The sequence below is a fragment of the Convolutriloba macropyga genome, chromosome 10 (genome assembly GCF_964194025.1).
Source record: "Convolutriloba macropyga chromosome 10, txConMacr16.3, whole genome shotgun sequence".
Lineage (NCBI taxonomy): Eukaryota > Metazoa > Xenacoelomorpha > Acoela > Convolutidae > Convolutriloba > Convolutriloba macropyga.
In genome coordinates, this window is record NC_134477.1 from 26,669,638 (window position 1) to 26,687,701 (window position 18,064).

The window sequence follows — 18,064 nt, forward strand, 5'->3', positions numbered from 1 at the left end:
ATAAAAAGTCATATTAAGGGTTTCAATTTATTTGAGTTCTGGTACATGAAACAGTTGCCCAGTGAATAATTCAAAGAATTAACATTTTATATCATCCTTGTTTCAATTCACTTTTCACTTAATTATTTTTCTCCAATGAATCAAATAGACCAAGCTGACGCCGGTATCAGTAATTTAGTCTTCGATGTAAACAACAAGGAGAGGCCCCCATGGCGTTGTTGTTCAAATTCAACAGTGCCAAGGTCCGAAGTAATATTTTTTATTCAAGTGAGTATCATTGTCTTAATGATCATTCTTTGCTTTTCTATGCTCTTTCTATTATCAGAAAGCTGTGAAGAGAAATCAATTTGGATTGCTCTCTTATCGAGTTTAGTTGGTTACGTTTTACCTAATCCTAAACTATGAACAAAGTTATTCTTACACATGACAGGGTATTCATGTCAATTGTAGGACCAAGTGGTTGTGGTAAAACAGAACTCTTGTTTCGAATGCTAAAAGGTTCGACCTTTTATCCACGTTTTGAAAAAATTTATTATTTTTACAAAGAGTTCCAACCACTTTTCAAATATATGCAACGAGTTATACCAGGGATTGAGTTTCTAAAATACTCAGGCTTTGATATAACAAAAAAACTATCGCATTGTCTGCTTATCTATGACGATTCATGTGAAGAAATCTTCAACGATAAAGAATTTGTAAAAATAGCTACCTCAGGACGTCATCGCAAATTACATGTTATATACGTCAAGCATAATTTGTTCCATCAAAGCAAATGGTCCAGAACCATTGATCTGAATACAACACACATAATATTATTCAAGTCGCTTCGTGACATTCAACAAATTGAATATCTTGGAAAACAGTTGAATTGTCTCCAACTGATAAAAGAAGCATACAAACTAGCAACTGCGGAGCCCTTTGGACATTTGATGATTGATCTCGACCCAAAAACCAGTCAGGGTTTACGTTTTTCATCGCAACTAATTGGACCGGATCCTTCTATTTTTTACATTTCGTCCCCTGAAGCAGTGATTACAACAATTACAAATGAAAAAGAAACATTTGCTTATGCTCAAGCAATGGGCAAATAAGAGGAATGAGAACACAGCTCAAATAGAAATATTACATCAGGGCGATTTCATTTGGTTCTTGAGTGACTGTGTGATGAACGTACTCTCTGGAGTTGTACCAATCAATAAAGTTGAATTAAAAAAATTCGAGAAACCACTACGTAAACTTACAGACAGGCGAGTTGAAAAAAGCGAGAGAATCAAAATTTTCCGATCAGATTCTGGAATCCGTCTAATTAAACTTATTGCGTTACCTTGTTTTGTGTTTCTGGAGCAAAATGCACACTGAAGAGTTTGTGCTAATTCCTCGTCAAATGTATGCAAATGAACAACCTCAAATTGCTCAACTTCTCAACAATAAAAATGTCCGAGAGAAAGCAAAACAATTATCACTGTTGCAGAGAAACAAGTCTCCACCAGCACCTTCTACCACACAACAAGACACGCAACAGCAAACAGATAATACTTTGGAGAATGTCAAAGATGAGTTGAATGAGACTAGAGATGACAAAATTGATACAAAAGTTTCAGCTGAAACCAGGGAGCGAGTTTTGAGAGATATTAAACACCTTGACAGAAAAAAGTTTGAAAAAGCGAGCATAATTTTGGAAAAAATAGAAGAGTCAGAACCTCTATCGTTAGATCAAACATCAAGACTAATGGTTAATAAGTCAAGCACGGGAATTCTTGTCGCAGATTTTCTTTACGATCTACAACAAACAACATCTAAGCTTTCACTTGAACATTACAAAGTCCTGACTTTTCTAGATATCAGTTCACAATTAACTTGTAATACATACGCAAAAAAATTTCTTGCCTTATCACTAAACGAAAAATTACAGTTGTTTGAGGATGAACCAGAAAACGAAGAATCAGGAGTCTCGAGAACAGAAGAATCAAAAGCTTCTGGCGACGATGAAGGAATCTTTGAAGATGCAAAAGACGAGATCCAACCGCCCAGCTCGTGGGCAAATTACTTCCTCTCACGTTAAACAATTGAACAAATTATACACAAAAGGTAGTGCAGCCTTTGGTAGCATAGCTAATTTGAAGAAAGCCAGTGGTTTACCAAGATCCAAAGTGGTTCAATACCTTCAGTCAAAAGCCCCATACACAAAATACAAACAATTCAGAAAAACTTTTCCGAGACTAAAAGCTGTTGCATACAGAATAAACGAAATCTGGTCTGTCGATGTGGCGTATATGGATAAAATTGCCCAACACAACAATGGAGTCAAATATTTACTGGTGGCTGTTGATGTTTTATCGCGATACCTACGGGTGCAACCAATGAAAGCTTTATATGCAAAAGATGCTGTTGAAGCGTTCAAAAAAATGATAAAGCAGAAAAAACCAGAAAGGGTTTGGACAGACAAGGGATCCGAGTTTAAAGGTGAATTCAAAACATTTTGTGAAAAGAAGGAGATTCATTTATATACAACCGAAAACGAAACCAAGTCGGCATTTGCTGAGAGGAATATTCGATCGCTCAAAAATATCATTCACAAATACCTGGAGGAAAATTGGACTTGGACTTATATTAAGGAGTTACCCCAGTTTGTAAATACTATAAACAGTCGTGTTAATCGTGTTACCCAACTTGCACCAAATAAAACTTTCAAAAAACATGAACCGTTTCTAATATCCCTAGCAATTAGCACAAAAAAGTACAAGCCAAAATACGAAGAAGGAGATCTGGTTCGGATTGCAAAGCCGGACGAAATATTTAGGAAAGGTTATAAACAAAATTACACAGACGAAGTCTTCACAGTATTCAAGGTTGCTACCCTTAGTCCCCCAACATACAACCTTATAGACGCAAACAACGTTATAATTGAAGGTAAATTTTATGAACCAGAATTAGTCCAAGTGAACGTTCTTCCTGTCGAAGACTAAACATGAGTATTCATAGAGAATTTACTATTGATTTGATATCGAATGCATCAATGGGAATTTTTACCAATAATACTATGGCCAAGTTTCGAAATCAACTTGCCCAACCATTACAGTTAGATGGAGATTGGCAAGTTGCCCTTGCTTCAATATCATTTCCTTCAAACATCAATAATGTTAACTCAGCCGAAATAGTTGCGTATGTCAGTTCTGGCGCTGAACTTGATGCTTCACATAACCGCACCGGACAACTTCGAAGAATTCGCAAAGGTATATACAACAGTTCAGAAGAGCTTCTGGAAGAAATGTTTCGAATCGCTCAATTGAAACAGTTTGACTATGATTTTGACACTGTAACGCAAAAGTTAGTTTTGAAATTTGGACCTAACGAAGGTTTGTCATTTGAAGATGAAGAAGTACCCAGTATTCTTGGTTTTAAAGGAATAAGAGATAATTCGAATCATGGGTTTGTTCATATTGGTTACAAGTCAGAAAATGCAGGCAACTCCTTGAACAGACATGTTGGAGATTTTCCAGTTGATATTACTTGCGGATCACAGTTAATATTTGTATACATTGATATAATTGAACATCAGAACGTTGGTGACGTGAGAGCTCCGGTAATAAAAATCATTGAGTCTGAGAGACGTTTGAGAAACGGTAGCATAAACACAGTGACACCCATACACCACAAGTCCTACACAAATTTGGATTACAAGCCAATATTATCAAACAACATTCAGAACATCCAAGTAGAGTTGAGAAACGAAACTGGAAAACTAATTCCTTTCACTGGAACCGGAAAAGTTATAGTCAGTTTAAAATTCCAAAAAATTATTTCATATGGAGGCATACTACAGCAATCAAGCATCTCAATCAATGCCACATTTTTCCGGACACTACAGACAAAGAGGCAGCGGTTTTGGAGCGCTTGCTGCAGGTATTGGAAGAGTTGCTCTGCCATTAGCACGCAAATTTCTCTGGCCCGCAGCGAAAAAGATTGGACGTGACTTATTGGTTCAAGGAGCACCGGAGTTAGTAGAAGTTGCGACCAAAAGAAAGTCAGCAAAACAAGCACTGAAAGGTACAGTAGCCAAAACAGCTCGCAAACAAATAGGTGGATCTCTTCAATCACGTATTGCATCAGGTCGTAAAATAATTAGACGAAAAAGACGACAATACACGAGACATCGCTCAAACCAAAAACGAAAAATCTCAACGAGAAGAATCATTTCTCGAAAACCCCGTCCAAAAAGGAGTCGTCTGGATTTTTTCTCGCGAGTGAAAAATGCGAACTAATATTGTGATACCATCTGAAGCTACGCACAGTTCTCTAGACTTATTTGAAAAGCCACCTTTGCTGGTAACATTTGATCAATCATTCGAGCAAAAAACAGGACCGCTTTATTCGCCCTCAGGATCATCATTGGAATTTGAAGTTGTTGGTGATCGCAACAATTTTATTGACTTGCAAAAAATTTACCTGGAGATCAAGTGTCGAATACTTCAAACAGATGGAACGGATTTGCGCTACACACATGGTGACGCTAATGCCAGTGATCTTCCATATTTTGCTAATAATATCCTTCATTCACTTTTCGCCGACTGTACTGTTTCTGCAAATGGTATCAAAATTTCAACAGCTAATGGACACTATGCACACAAAAGTTTTATAGAAACTGAATTCTCTCATGGGACAGACGCAAAGAAAACCTGGCTGAAATGTCAGGGTTACAAGTATGAAGAAAACCCCGGCACTATTCCAGCAGCAATATCAGATATAAGAAAAAGAACAGTGCGACAATCCGCACGCATAACATTATATGGAAAGTTGGCGGTTGATTTCTTTTCATGTGAGAAACATTTGGTTAGTGGAGTTACGTTACGCATTTCAATGAGAAGATCCCAAGATGACTTTGCCGTCATCAGCGAAGACGCAGCGAAACACTACAAGGTTAAAATAGATGAGGCTAATTTATTTGTCAGGAAGATGACGGTGTCAGATAATGTTGTAGGTGCAATTGAGAAGACATTATTGAAAACTCCGGCAATTTACCGATACAATGAAGTAATTACCAAAACATTCTTGGCTACAACAGGCCAACAAAGCTGGAAACATGAGGATATTTTCACTAAAGAGCCAATCAGAAGAGTCATTGTTGCATTATGCGTTGGTACGGCATTCATCGGTACCAACACCGCTAATCCATTCCATTATCAAAAATTTGGTTTAAGAGAGATAACCATTTATCGAAATGGTTTTGCAACGGCTGGAACTCCAATGTCAACAACTGACAACAAGAGGTTGTACTACAATTCAATGAGTGCATTAGCTTATGTAGAAAATGGCCATGGAATACCTCTGAGTGAGTTCGCAAACCATTATATAATGGTATTTGATCTGACCAGCACTCAAGAAGCAACTCATGACTTCATTCATCCAGAGCTCACAAATTCATCATTGTCTGTCGAACTCAAGTTCGATGCAGCGTTAGCTCATAACGTTGAAATATTTTTTCTTGGGGAAAAAGCATCTACGATCTACATTGACTCTGCAAGAAACGCATCTAAAAACGCTCTTCCCATGATCACATACTAATGGACGAAGATCAGATTCATCTTCAAGTGAAAAAATGTAAACACCTCAAATTCAAATTCAGAGGGGTTTATGCCGCTGATAATTATCCTCTGAACTTGCAAACCAACACATTTATTATTGTTAATGCATCACGATCCAACTCTATTGGAACCCACTGGGTAGTGCTAGCTAAACGATATGCATACCCAATAATATATTTTGCAGATCCACTGGCTCTACCCTTGACTACCTACAAGGATATTTTCAACCGTTTACAACAGTGTAAAGACTTGGAGATAATGATGGATATCATGGAACATAGAAGAGACATTCAGTCTCCATTGCAATCCTCAGACTCCCAGCTTTGTGGTTTATTTTGCATATATATTGTTCATTATTTTTATAGTGAGAAATTTCCATTTATACCTGATGTAAATGAATTAGAGTTGCTAGCTTTTGTAAAACATATGAAGTAAAAGTTAATTTAATTTTGAAACAACAACACCATTTTTTGAATATCAATTTTTACAAAATTGAAAGGTTATGAAAGAGTTTGAGGTTTCTCTCACAAAACTTCCCTGGCCACTAAGCAGAATATCCATTATCTGATAAAGAGTTGACGAGTGTTCACCTAGCATAAGCTGGCAAAATCGTTTCATAGTTACATCAGGGACTGTAGAAGAACGTTTGTTGGCCGTCAAAGTACTAATAGATTTCACTGTTGCCTCACTCAAGGGTGCTGGAAGTTGTTTCTGGTTCTTGGTAACTGCAGAAGAAGTTGATTTTGAAAGGTATTCAACAGCAACATGTAGTCGTGAAATTATTGCACCACGTTTAACAAAGTCTTTTTGCGTAGGCTGAATAAGTAATTTGAAACAGTTAACCAGACACGGTATCACCGCAGGTACATAAAGAGAATCGAATATGTTATCATCTTGCGAACCAAATTCATACATAACATGATAATGATTGGAGCCAAATGTACAACCTTCGATAACTGTTGCAGATGAATGATAACCATATGCATAATTTTCAATTGTTGTGTTTTCAAATTTTGGTTCCGTCTCACAAATATTGTACTTGAAACGTTTTTGAAATTTCTTGAAATATTCAGGACTGTTCTCATACATCGCCTCAACCATAACGAACAAAAAAGAAAAAGCTAATAAACTAAATATGAAAGCATAAACAATGACAGGAAGCAAAAGGTATAATAGAAATTATTCCGATTCCTCATTGACTGTTACAGATGTTTTTGGTATCTTCTTCTGGCGCTGAGTTGGTGTTTTGCCGGCCCGTTTTGCTGGACGCTTCGAGTCATCAGTTGAATCCGGTTTTAGAAGTGAGTCGATCAACCCAACTGGTTGATCAAGCATTTGTTCTAGTTTTTCTATGTTCTGACATAGCAACCGAAACTCTCGCGCCGAAAGTGTAATTTTTTGATTGAAATCCCAATCGACCTGTTCACTATCACGTTTGAACAATTTCAAGGATAAATAGGTGCCAGTGGTATGATAAGTCTTAACAGCAGCCCTAACAAGCCGTTTTTCATTGAGCGAGAGATCCAAATGAAAGTCGCTGTACTCAGCATCCTTAGACAAAACATTACCCATAATGTTGCATATATTGAGATAAACTGTATCAAAGTAATCTGAAATGATAAATGACTAATGCATTACTGTTTGTCGGAATGTAAACAATTTCAAACCCCACGCCAACATGTCTAGACTAGATAACAGCTGAACAAACAAATCCCCCTCCCTACGCGTGTAAACAAATTTATACTCATTTATATTAGTTAGATGTTTATACGAAATATGAAATTCAAAAGATCGGAAAAAATATACCCTGCTGAATCAAGACCCATTCAATGTCACAATTGTCCAAGGCAATTTAAAAATTTCCATTCACTAATGCAACATCGCCGGGCCAAGCATTATAAAGGCCACAGCAGAAAACAGTTTTACAAGTCCCGACCTTTAAATCTAAAAACTGACAAGTTTTCATTAGCAATGGATAAATTAGCTCGCCTCCTCGAGTCTATTTATATTTCTAGAGAGCAACCCAATTCAACTTTGGTCAATATGACATAATTCTATTTATAGACATGACGGCATAATGATGAAATGATTAAGTCAAATAAACAAATCAGTCTGCAACAATTTTTTCAATCTTTCCGCCATTGTTCTTTCTTGTTGTTCAATATAAGTTTTGTGAAAATTCTTGAGTTCTTTGACACATTATTACATTACTGCAAGTCTTTTGTTGCTTAACTTTCTTCTTGAATTTGCTTTCATCCTGCTTTTCCTTTCCATTCCATAACATATAAAAGCAAGTTTTCATTTTTCTTGTTACTAGAATTGGTTCTAGACTCGGCGCTGTTCTAGGTCTTTATAAAATTTTCCTTACAAAGAAAACTGTGTGCTTTGTTACCGTTTAAATCCGTAAAATCAGAACAAAAACATCTCAATTGTTTATCCATCACCTGCAATATGGCTGCTGAATATTTAGAAATTGCAAAGACAAGTGAGCGAGGCACTCGAACCCTTGTGCGAATGTGTCACAACTTCAAAAATATTGTCCTTGTAAAGGAAAGCTTTGATGATAAGACAGAATTATGGCACACAAAAAACAGCTTTATTGTTCCAGTTAATTACATTGAACCAATACTTGAATACACAAAACAAAACGATTTATTTCATCTTACAAAAACGCCAGAAAAATCACCAAGACAAGAAGAGTCTCCATATGCTCATCGATATTATGGATGTATTACTCCCATTCAAACAAAAAAGCAGGATGTGAAAAAATTGGCAAAGCGAACAAGAAAACTTTTTGCAGACTACGATCATGACTGCATTGAAATTTGGGAGAATCAATTGGGGCAGCTAGAAGAAGTTGAGCAAATATCTGGTTTTTGGAATTTTGATCAGTCGCCAAGTGAAGAAAGAAAAACCCCGGAAAGCCTCCCGTTGCTTGCCAACAATTTTTCTGATGATGTCAGCATCGATGAAACACCTCCATTGAGCCAATGTTATGCCCCCGTCAAGAAAGTCATCAAGTTATCTCGACTCTAAAATACAACAAAACTCTTTAAACTCATTGTACATATTGTATTTGTTGCTTTTCACAATGTTTGAGCATGATAATTTTGTTAACATCTCGAAACCAGTTCTTAATTAAACTTTAACTAAAGATTCATCTTAGCACTAGACAAATATTGTGAGACAGAATTAAGCGATGCTGAAAATTTCAGACATTGGACAAACAAGTGTGTGAAACAATGTTTTAAACAAATAAGCGAAAGTGGACTGGGTTGAAATAAACCCAGCTAAAGCTTGGATTGTAGTGAAATCACAGTAAACAATCAATAAACAATTTTTTATCAGATAGTCGTACACCGTACCAAAATTAGGGTAAACAAATAAGAAGTAAAACTGCGAACTCAATATCACCTGTTTTAAACAAACAAAAAGTAGAAAAACTGTTCAGCATATAAATCTATGTGTTGTTTACACAACAGTCTGCGCGGTGTGTCTACCCTCTACTGCTGTTTGCGGAGCAGTAGCTTTCTGTTGCAAAAGTAAACAAAAAAGACGCGCACTATGATTGGATGAAACAAGTTTAAATTACAGCTTGCCCGACAATAAAAATCTTACATTTGCTTTTTGCCTTAACCTGAAATTCACTTGATTGAAAAACTTCAACTATTTTCATTTCCTTTTCGTAATTTTATTTTCCTTTGCGTTCCTATTCCTTCTCTCTTTCCACTGTTCATAATGAACGCTGAAACGTGTACAATTTGTCAAAAAAAACTCGCAGATAAGCGCAGCCTCAGACGACATATGCAAACGGTTCATAAACAATACGTCCAAACCAACCGATTCGTGTGCGATGAATGTGCGTTTGCTCATGAAAAAGTCATAGAACTCGAAACGCATATGATACAGCAACACAACTCAAAACATCCCCGCTACTGTCTCTACTGCAACAAGTTCTATGTAGACAACCTCAAGTACATGGAGCATATGAACAAAAACCATGGACTTCCAGTATGGAACGCTGATCTGGAAAACAACCCAAGTTCTGGAATTCTTCCGTCCGAGCAAGCTTTCGGTGGTGTTTTGAAAACCTACGACATACCAGTGGGGGAACAGGAAATAGATCTGCTAAGTTTTTTGCGGAGCAAACAGGACGAGATTGAAAATGTTGTTCAACTGAACACGCAAAATAGCGCACAAAAACTTCAATTCAGTGCATTGATGCAATTAACAAAACCAACAAGTGATGAAACCGTTGATAGTCAACCCGATCGAATTCAGATATATATCAATTCAAAAATGCAGCGCGTTGACTTCACCGGATTGAGTAAATCATGCTTTGCTGGAATGATTGAGCAAATGCTCCTCTCACTGAACAACTTCGCATCTCATGGGAGCGGGTGGACGGTAGATAGAATTGAGAATGTCGAACTACGATTTGTCAAGTCAAAACCAATTAGTGCCTCTTCCTATCTAGCTCTCCCAACTGAGTTGGCTAGAAGTCAATACTTGCTCAACATTCGCAACAGACATGATGAAAAATGTTTCCTATACTGCTATACTGCACAATATCACAACAAAATTGGACCCAAATTGATACCGGACAACGCCTCCTGGAGACAAAAAACAAATCCAATAATGTATGGTCCAGAAAATCCGAGAGCAAAGCAACCAGTTGGTGAATTCTTGATGCCAATGGCCTTTCACCAATTGAAAAAATTTGAACAGCTTAACCAGGTACGCGTTAATGTATTTCGGCACTCAAATAAAAAATTGATTCCTTTCCGCATATCAAACAACCAAAATTTCGAATTCAACCTGGACTTACTCTTTCTAAGTGATGGTTCAATGCATCATTATGTGCTGATCACAAATATCAAAGGACTAATTCACCAGTACATTCAGAAAAAACAGCGTCTAGACAACCATTTGTGTCGAAACTGTTTTCATATTAGCACTTCAATCGAACGACATGAGAGACATGAAGAAATTTGCCACCAAAACACACGAGCAATTATCAAAATGCCAAAAGCAGGACAGCAAAAATTTGAATTTAAAAAATCAAGCACGTTGGTTTGCACTTATAGTCGGATTTTTTGATCTGGAGTCTATAATTGAACCCGTTTTTGACAGCAGCAGCAGCAGCAGCAACACACAAAGCTCGAGCACTACTAGAGCGCTAGAAGAACACAAGCCATGCAGCTATGCTTTGCTTTTTGTGGCCTTGAATGAAACGAAACCATTCTTTTTCGATCTGAAGTGTGGGCCGAATGTCATGATTGAATTTGTCAAGTCGCTGGAGCAAATTGCCAAGAGCATTTATGATGTTAAACAACAATACAAAAATTTTTCCGGTGAACCATCAATACCAAAAAGAGAAGCTACTCTGTGTTGGATTTGCGAAAACGAATTGAATACAAGTCCACAAGATCCCACAGTACTAGATCACTGTCACTTCACAGGAAAATTCTTGGGGTGGGCCCACTCGCAGTGTAATTTAAAACGTAGAAACCTAAACTTTACTCCACTGTTTGCCCACAATTTGACAAACTATGACCTTCATCACGTAGTACTTGCACTACAGAGCCTGAATGAGAAAAACACAATTTCTGTGGTACCAAGCACAAGTGAGAAATTCATCTCGTTGCAAATTGGAGTGCATATAAAAGCAACACAGAACAAAAAGGGCGTTTGGACAAACCAGTATGAATACATAAGACTACTGGACTCCTTCAAGTTCATGAATGCTTCTCTTGACAAACTGGTACAGAACCTGCCCCCGGATCAGTTCAGCTTGCTTGAACAACATTTTCAAGAGTGGCCCACATCGTCGGTAAACCTGTTGAAACAAAAAGGCTCGTTCCCTTATTGCTACGTTGACAGTTTTGAAAAACTTCAAGAGACACAGCTTCCCCCTCGTGACAAATGGACCAACAGTTTACAGCAATATGAAGTCACAGTGAGTGAAGATGAGTACAAGCGAGCGCTCCAGGTATTCAATTTATTTTCATGTCAAACTATTGGTGAATACTACAACTTGTACTTGAAAACTGATGTGTTCCTACTCGCCGCAGTTGTTCTTTGCTTTCGACAAGTTTGCTATGACACCTACGGACTGGATTGCTGTCAGTATTACACTGCATCAAATTTGTCGGGCGACGCAATGCTCAAAATTTGCAATCCCCATTTACATCTTCTAACTGAGAGGGAACACCTTGATATGGTTGAGAACCTTATAAGAGGAGGCGTGAGCTCGGTGTACAGTAAGCGTCTTTGTCGCGCAAATAACAAATTTCTTCCTGATTACAAACCAAAAAACATTTCTTCGTTCATCATTATGATAGACGCTAACAATCTATACGGAGGAATCATGGAAAAATTCCTACTGCCACTATGTGATTTTGAACTGTTCGACAAGAGTGAGTGGACCGACGATAATGCTCAGGAAATTCTTCATCGAATTTTAAATACACCAGATGATGACCCAGTAGGATACATAGTTGAAGTAGACCTAAGCTATCCCGACAGCCTACATGATCTTCACTCTGACTTTCCCTTGGCACCCACAAAAGAAGCTATTGATGAATGTTGGCTCAGTGAATACCAAAGCGACTTGTTGGCCGATATGCAAATTAAAAAACCCCCGCAGGTAAAAAAGCTCATCCAGACGCTTTTCGATAAACAAAATTATACACTGCACTACCAAACCTTGAAACTCTATGTTGAACTAGGATTGGTAGTAACCAAGCTTCATCGGGTGTTATCATTCAAACAAGAAAAGTGGCTGGCGCCATACGTGAAACTAAATACCGAAAAAAGAAAGCAGGCAAAGAATAAGTTTGAGGAAGATTTCTACAAATTAATGGTAAACTCATCATTCGGAAAAACTTGCGAGGGAAAACGAAACAGAATGAAAGTGAAATTGACGCGCACTGAAGAAGAAACACTCAAATGGACAGACAAGCCCGAGTACCAGTCATCAAAAATTATCAGTGAAGATCTGGTCACTGTATGCCTTCAACAATCAGAAATACTGTGGGACAAACCAACCATTGTCGGTGCTTGTATACTGGATTTGGCTAAGAAATTCATGTTTGAGTTTCACTACAAAGTTATGAAGAAAAACTTTGATTGCAATTTGCTTTATTCAGACACAGACTCCTTCGTATATGAAGTGCGCTCAAGAGATTTCTTTGCAGAAATACAGAAGAAAAAACAGGTTGCAGATCAATTTGATTTTTCAAACTTCCATCCTGAGCACCCGCTATACAGCAGGGACAATGCACGAGTCACTCTCAAATTCAAAGACGAGATGGGAAGCCGGCCAATTGCTGAGTTTTGTGGACTCAAGCCAAAGCTGTATTCAATCAAGCTCGCTGAAGGCAAGTCTTTTTCACTAGCCCCCCCTTTCACTCTACAAACACAAGTAATCAAAACAACAGGCATATGCAAAACATTCTAGCAAACCAAGTTTTTTTGGGGAATGAAAAAACGGGATAAATTTGAAATGAACCAAGTGTTTTTTTTTTCAGGTTGCACCAAACAGTCAGCAAAAGGGGTCACAAAAGATGCACGGCGCAGCATGACCCATGAATTATACAAGCAAACTCTTTTGGGCGGCGAAGTTGTTCGTCTTCTCAACACCCGAATAGCCTCTAGCAACCACAGGCTTCACACAATAGTTGTCAACAAGAAATCATTGTCGGGCTATGATGATAAAAGATTCATATTAAGTGACCAAGTATCAACGTTGCCCTATGGACACAACTCATTGAGAGAGGACATGTTTTACAAAACAATACTAGATGAGCCGGATTGGGGTTCACTTGATGCAAGCGAAAACGAGCAGGAAAGCACGCAGCAGGCGCGTGATAGCTCGCAGCAGGCGCAGGATAGCTCGCAGCAGGCGCGGGATAGCTCGCAGCAGGCGCAGGGTAGCACGCAGCAGGCGCAGGGTAGCACGCAGCATGCACAGAAAAGGCGCAAACAGAACCAGCAGCAGAAAAATAAGCAGCCAAAGCAACAACCAACAACAACCATTCCACAAACAAGCATCATTCACAACTCAAGTTTCAACTCCCCAGACCCAGGTTTTTATCAACGTGATTATAGTGAAGATGAATTAGAAGAAAACTTGGTAGATTTTGACAAAATGTCAGAGTTATCGGACAGTGGGTCTTCTACAGACCCAGCTTGCGATGGTTTTATTTTGGACCAAGCAATTGAATCGGATAACGCAAGTGATTCAAGTGAGAATCAAGTCACTTTGCCAGCACCAAAAAGCAAAAAGAGAAAGCAGAACGCAAAAAAAGGAGCGGCGAAAAAACCAAGAGCTCGCATTATAGACTATTCATCAACTGATGAAGACTAAACTCAGTGATTTGTGTATGCATGTTCACAGACTAACAAAGTTTTTTACCATTAAAAAGCCCGCGAACAGAACTATACAAAAGTAAGCACCAATTGAGATAAAATTTTTAGAGTTTTTGTTGAAGTGCTGGCTGAACGTCCGGTCCCTCTTGTATTCCACAAATTGTAATTCAAACCTGTAGCTAGTAACAACTCTCGCAGTAAAAAGTTCCTCTCAAGAATCCAGTAGCAGTTATTTCAAGTCTCAATCAAAAATCCTCCACCCCAAAACAAAACTCCCTCAACGTGCGCCGCGAACCACTAGCTTGATTGCTAGAAGCTGCTTGATCTCCACTTCAATATATTGCAAAGCCGATCTCAAAAGTTCGCGACCAGAACTTCTACGGCGAGCTCAACCTCCAGAGTTCACAGTCTTTCATTGGAATTTTGGATTTTTGATTTTGACTCGAAACAAACTGCCAACAGATTACCCAATAGGTACTTTGGCCTTTTCTCAGCTCATTTCAAAAGTTTACATAGAGATTAATTTCAATTAAATAGAAAGGTTACAATTCAGTACAAACAAGACACATCGAAAATAAAAGATTTGTACATTGTTTAATGAAACGTATAAACCAAAAAAAGTTCGCGGGCTTGGCTTAATTGTTTATTTACTTTGTAATTTTTGTCGTTAAGCTTTTTTGAGAAACCAGAAAAAGTTGTGTATGTGATTTACTGATCCTTTCAACAACGTTTGAGTCATATAAACTGACTCATTCCGTTGTAATTTCTATTCAAAAGTTGGTTTAAAATTTCGCAGGACCCGAATTTTTTTCAAAAGCTCCTACCCTTTATCCGTTCATTGATATGATAAGTTAAAAAGCAGAAAAACAACCGGATAGAGCAGATAGTTCCTTCCCGTAATCAGGTCCTGTAAAAAAAAAATTCTTACTTAGTTGTTGCGAAGGTAGATGAGAAGCTCTCCGTTATTGAATTGAACGACAACCCTGCCCTCTACCTGGAACTTTTCGGGAACTTCACACTTCCCACAGTGACACAAATTGAGGTCAATAAAACCTTTGTTCAGGCACTCTTTGATTGGTCGGAGAACAAACTCTAAATAGGTTGTCAAATTTTTTTTTGTTACACAGTCTTTTTAGACAAGTTTCTTTTTTCTATGATTTGTATAACAGTAGTTTTTCGCTCTATGTCTACAGGTCTACGTTATCATTCAAAGCAAATTTCTACAAAACAACTTATTGGAATGGATAATCTTATTGCTTTATTGCTTACTTTTTTTGTTCTCAGTTGTTGGCATTACTTCTGTTATGTTTCTTCAATTAACTTCCAGCTGAAACAATACTTTTGTCAAAATAACTCAATGAAATCAACGTAGAAAAAATTGCTCTCGATTGACTAGTAGGAGATCTAATCAATTGCTGCCTGCTTGAGTCAGGGCGTGGGGAGAGTTAAAAAGGACTCTGACTTTTAGTATTAAATTCAGTTCAGCTGTTTGAAGTGTGAGTGAGAGAGAATTGTAGATCACCCAAAACGTAAAAAGTCAAGGGCGCAAAAGTCACTCGAAAAATCAAAACGGGCTAGCGAACATTTTGCATAAAAAACACATGTATACCATTATTTCTTCTCTTCGAGAGCGATTAAACAGATCTTTTCTGCTTTTGCCCCCTATCCCACTTAGCGGCTTTAACCACCCCCCCCCCCCAAGCGCAAGTGTATTTTTTTGAAAATTCGTTTTTCTCAATGTTTGTTAAGTCTATTTTCAAATTTCAATCATCAAAAAGTCTAGATTGAACATAAAATGTCAACTGAAGTGTGAAAAATTTTCCCATTGAAAGAACTTAAAATTTGATCCCAGCAACTCCAAATAGTGGTTGTCGACCAATCTTCTTAAAGTCGTCGTTTTCGGAATCTTGAAAGATGGCGAATTTTAACGAAAATGATAAATTATTTAGTTGAATTGATTAATTTTCTGTATTGAGAAAATATAAATTTACAAATCACCAGTTTCCGGAACAACTGTGTGACAAAATGGCATAATGTATTTCCAGAAGAATCACAAAGTTCTTCCCGCAGATGTCCGCTGATGGAAAAATAGAATTGTTCCGGAAGATTATCACACCTTTGAAGGAATGAAAAATTTGTTGAAAGTTCCTAAGTAATTCGCCAACTTTCGTATCCAAATGTGTTTGTTCCTCTTTTCCGCATAGAATTATTGTAAAATTCGAAAAAAGAAATGGATCACAAATAGCTTGATTTATAACTGAGAAACTGAAAATGAATTGAGAAAAAATTGGACTGGAATTTAACTTATAGCGGAATATAACTGAAGCTTGATTTATAACTGAGAAACTGAAAATGAATTGAGAAAGAATTGGACTTGAATTTAACTTACAGCGGAATATAACTGAATACCAATTATATCTGTCCAATATTTGGGGATAATCTGTAGGGAATAATCGGTAGACTGGTTAAAATGTTAAGATGCATTCTGCTAATAAATGTGACAAATGTTTTTTTAGCCAAAAATGTTTGTAAGCCCTCTTCCCCTGGTACCCCTGAAACCCTTTATTCCATTTCCCTAATTTTAAATTTTTGATCTGTCGGTAAATTTTCTAAGATCTCGCCGCAAAAATCTAGTGGGGGGACAAAAAACCGAAAATTTGGAACATTTTTGACTAAAAATTGGGTTATGTTTCGTGAAAATCGGATATATGCACGCTCTTTTATAGCAAAAGTCAGCAACAGAGAACAATAGCGCGTAGAAATGCGGAGATTTACAGTACTAAAATGGCACATACTTGAGCGGAGCTGTCTGGCATTGCTGAATAATTGGCGGGAAATTAGCACTGTTTGCAAATTTTGCAAAGAATAAGAACTGGTTTCAAATAGCCGAAAGAAATTAAGACGAATGAAATAATAATATAGCACCATAAAATCTTCAAAAAATCTGACTAAAACCTCAAAAAGAGGGGGGACATTTTACTGCATTTTAAAAAATTTCAAAATGTCCCACCCCGTTGTAGATTGCCACGCTGCAGTAATTGTCCGTCCCCCCCGTTGAGGTTCTAGTCAGAATTTTATACTACTATTGAGGCAATTAACGGACAGGAAGGGGATGCTAAACTCGATTAGTGGACTGTTTATTTAAATTAGAACCATGTTAGCAATGAGCCAAGGAGTGTAATTGAGCTTTTTAGTCAATAAAAAAGCTTAAGATAGCTGCTCTAAGCGGCAGCCACCTAATGTCGAAGCCAACCGCTCGCCTGTAGTCTGAGAGTAGATCGCACGACGTTAGTCGGTTATGTTTACTATGGTTTAGTTTGGGATGAAATAAACGAAAGACGGGACTTCCTCTATAACATGGAGAAGCTGGGACAGGGCAAGGACTACAGACAGCTGATAGTGACAGAGATATCCCAGAAGATCAGGGAGATGGAGGTCATTGACAAGAAAAGGTCACAGGAGTTGGAGGAACAATTGAGGAAGGAGTCAATGACACTAGACACTCTCAACTCCAAAAGGTGAAACCTTTGAGAGTTGATGGCCGTGGTAACTAGTTGTCAGTTTGGCAGTAAACGCTTTCGCTGAAATTTAAGACATTTAATCATGTTAACTGCTCAGTAATGAAACATAAGTCTCTTGAACTAGTCTGCACTGCCGAATAATGCAGTGCTAGATTTGTAAATGATATATTGTAGCTGTAATTAAAGTGTATATGTTGTACATGTTAGTAATTAATTGAAAGCTGAGTTTTTTTAAAATTTAGAGTTACTAAGATATTTTGGATTAAAAAGCATTAATGAATGTCATCAGATCATGCGTTGATGAGTGTGAATTGTAAAGAATGAATTTTTTGTAGCAATTATGGACGCCTGGTGCAAATAGTTTCCAACCCTGCTGCACAATCTTTGCTTTTACACAATCAACCGTGTTTCACCCAGCCCTACGACTTGATTGTCTCAATTGCACTTTACATTTGCCGAACAATGTAAAATAAAATTGGCGTTTTGATGGATAAATGATGCTGACCTTATTTTCCCCTATGAACAGAATGCTGACGAAAATGTAGAAAAATGGGTAATTAATCACTCACGAACGAAATTTGAAGCAAC

General features: G+C 37.6%; 1 protein-coding gene across 1 annotated transcript in view; it reads left to right on the forward strand.

The window, feature by feature from the left end:
* LOC142348392 (UPF0193 protein EVG1 homolog) overlaps positions 1-17,713 on the forward strand; it is a 34,569-nt gene extending 16,856 nt beyond the window's left edge. The window contains exon 5 of the mRNA XM_075399725.1: positions 17,272-17,713. Within this exon, the coding sequence (XP_075255840.1) occupies positions 17,272-17,477 (206 nt within the window). The 3' untranslated portion in view covers positions 17,478-17,713. The remainder of the gene's footprint in view (positions 1-17,271) is intronic.
* The last annotated feature ends 351 nt before the right edge of the window (positions 17,714-18,064 follow it).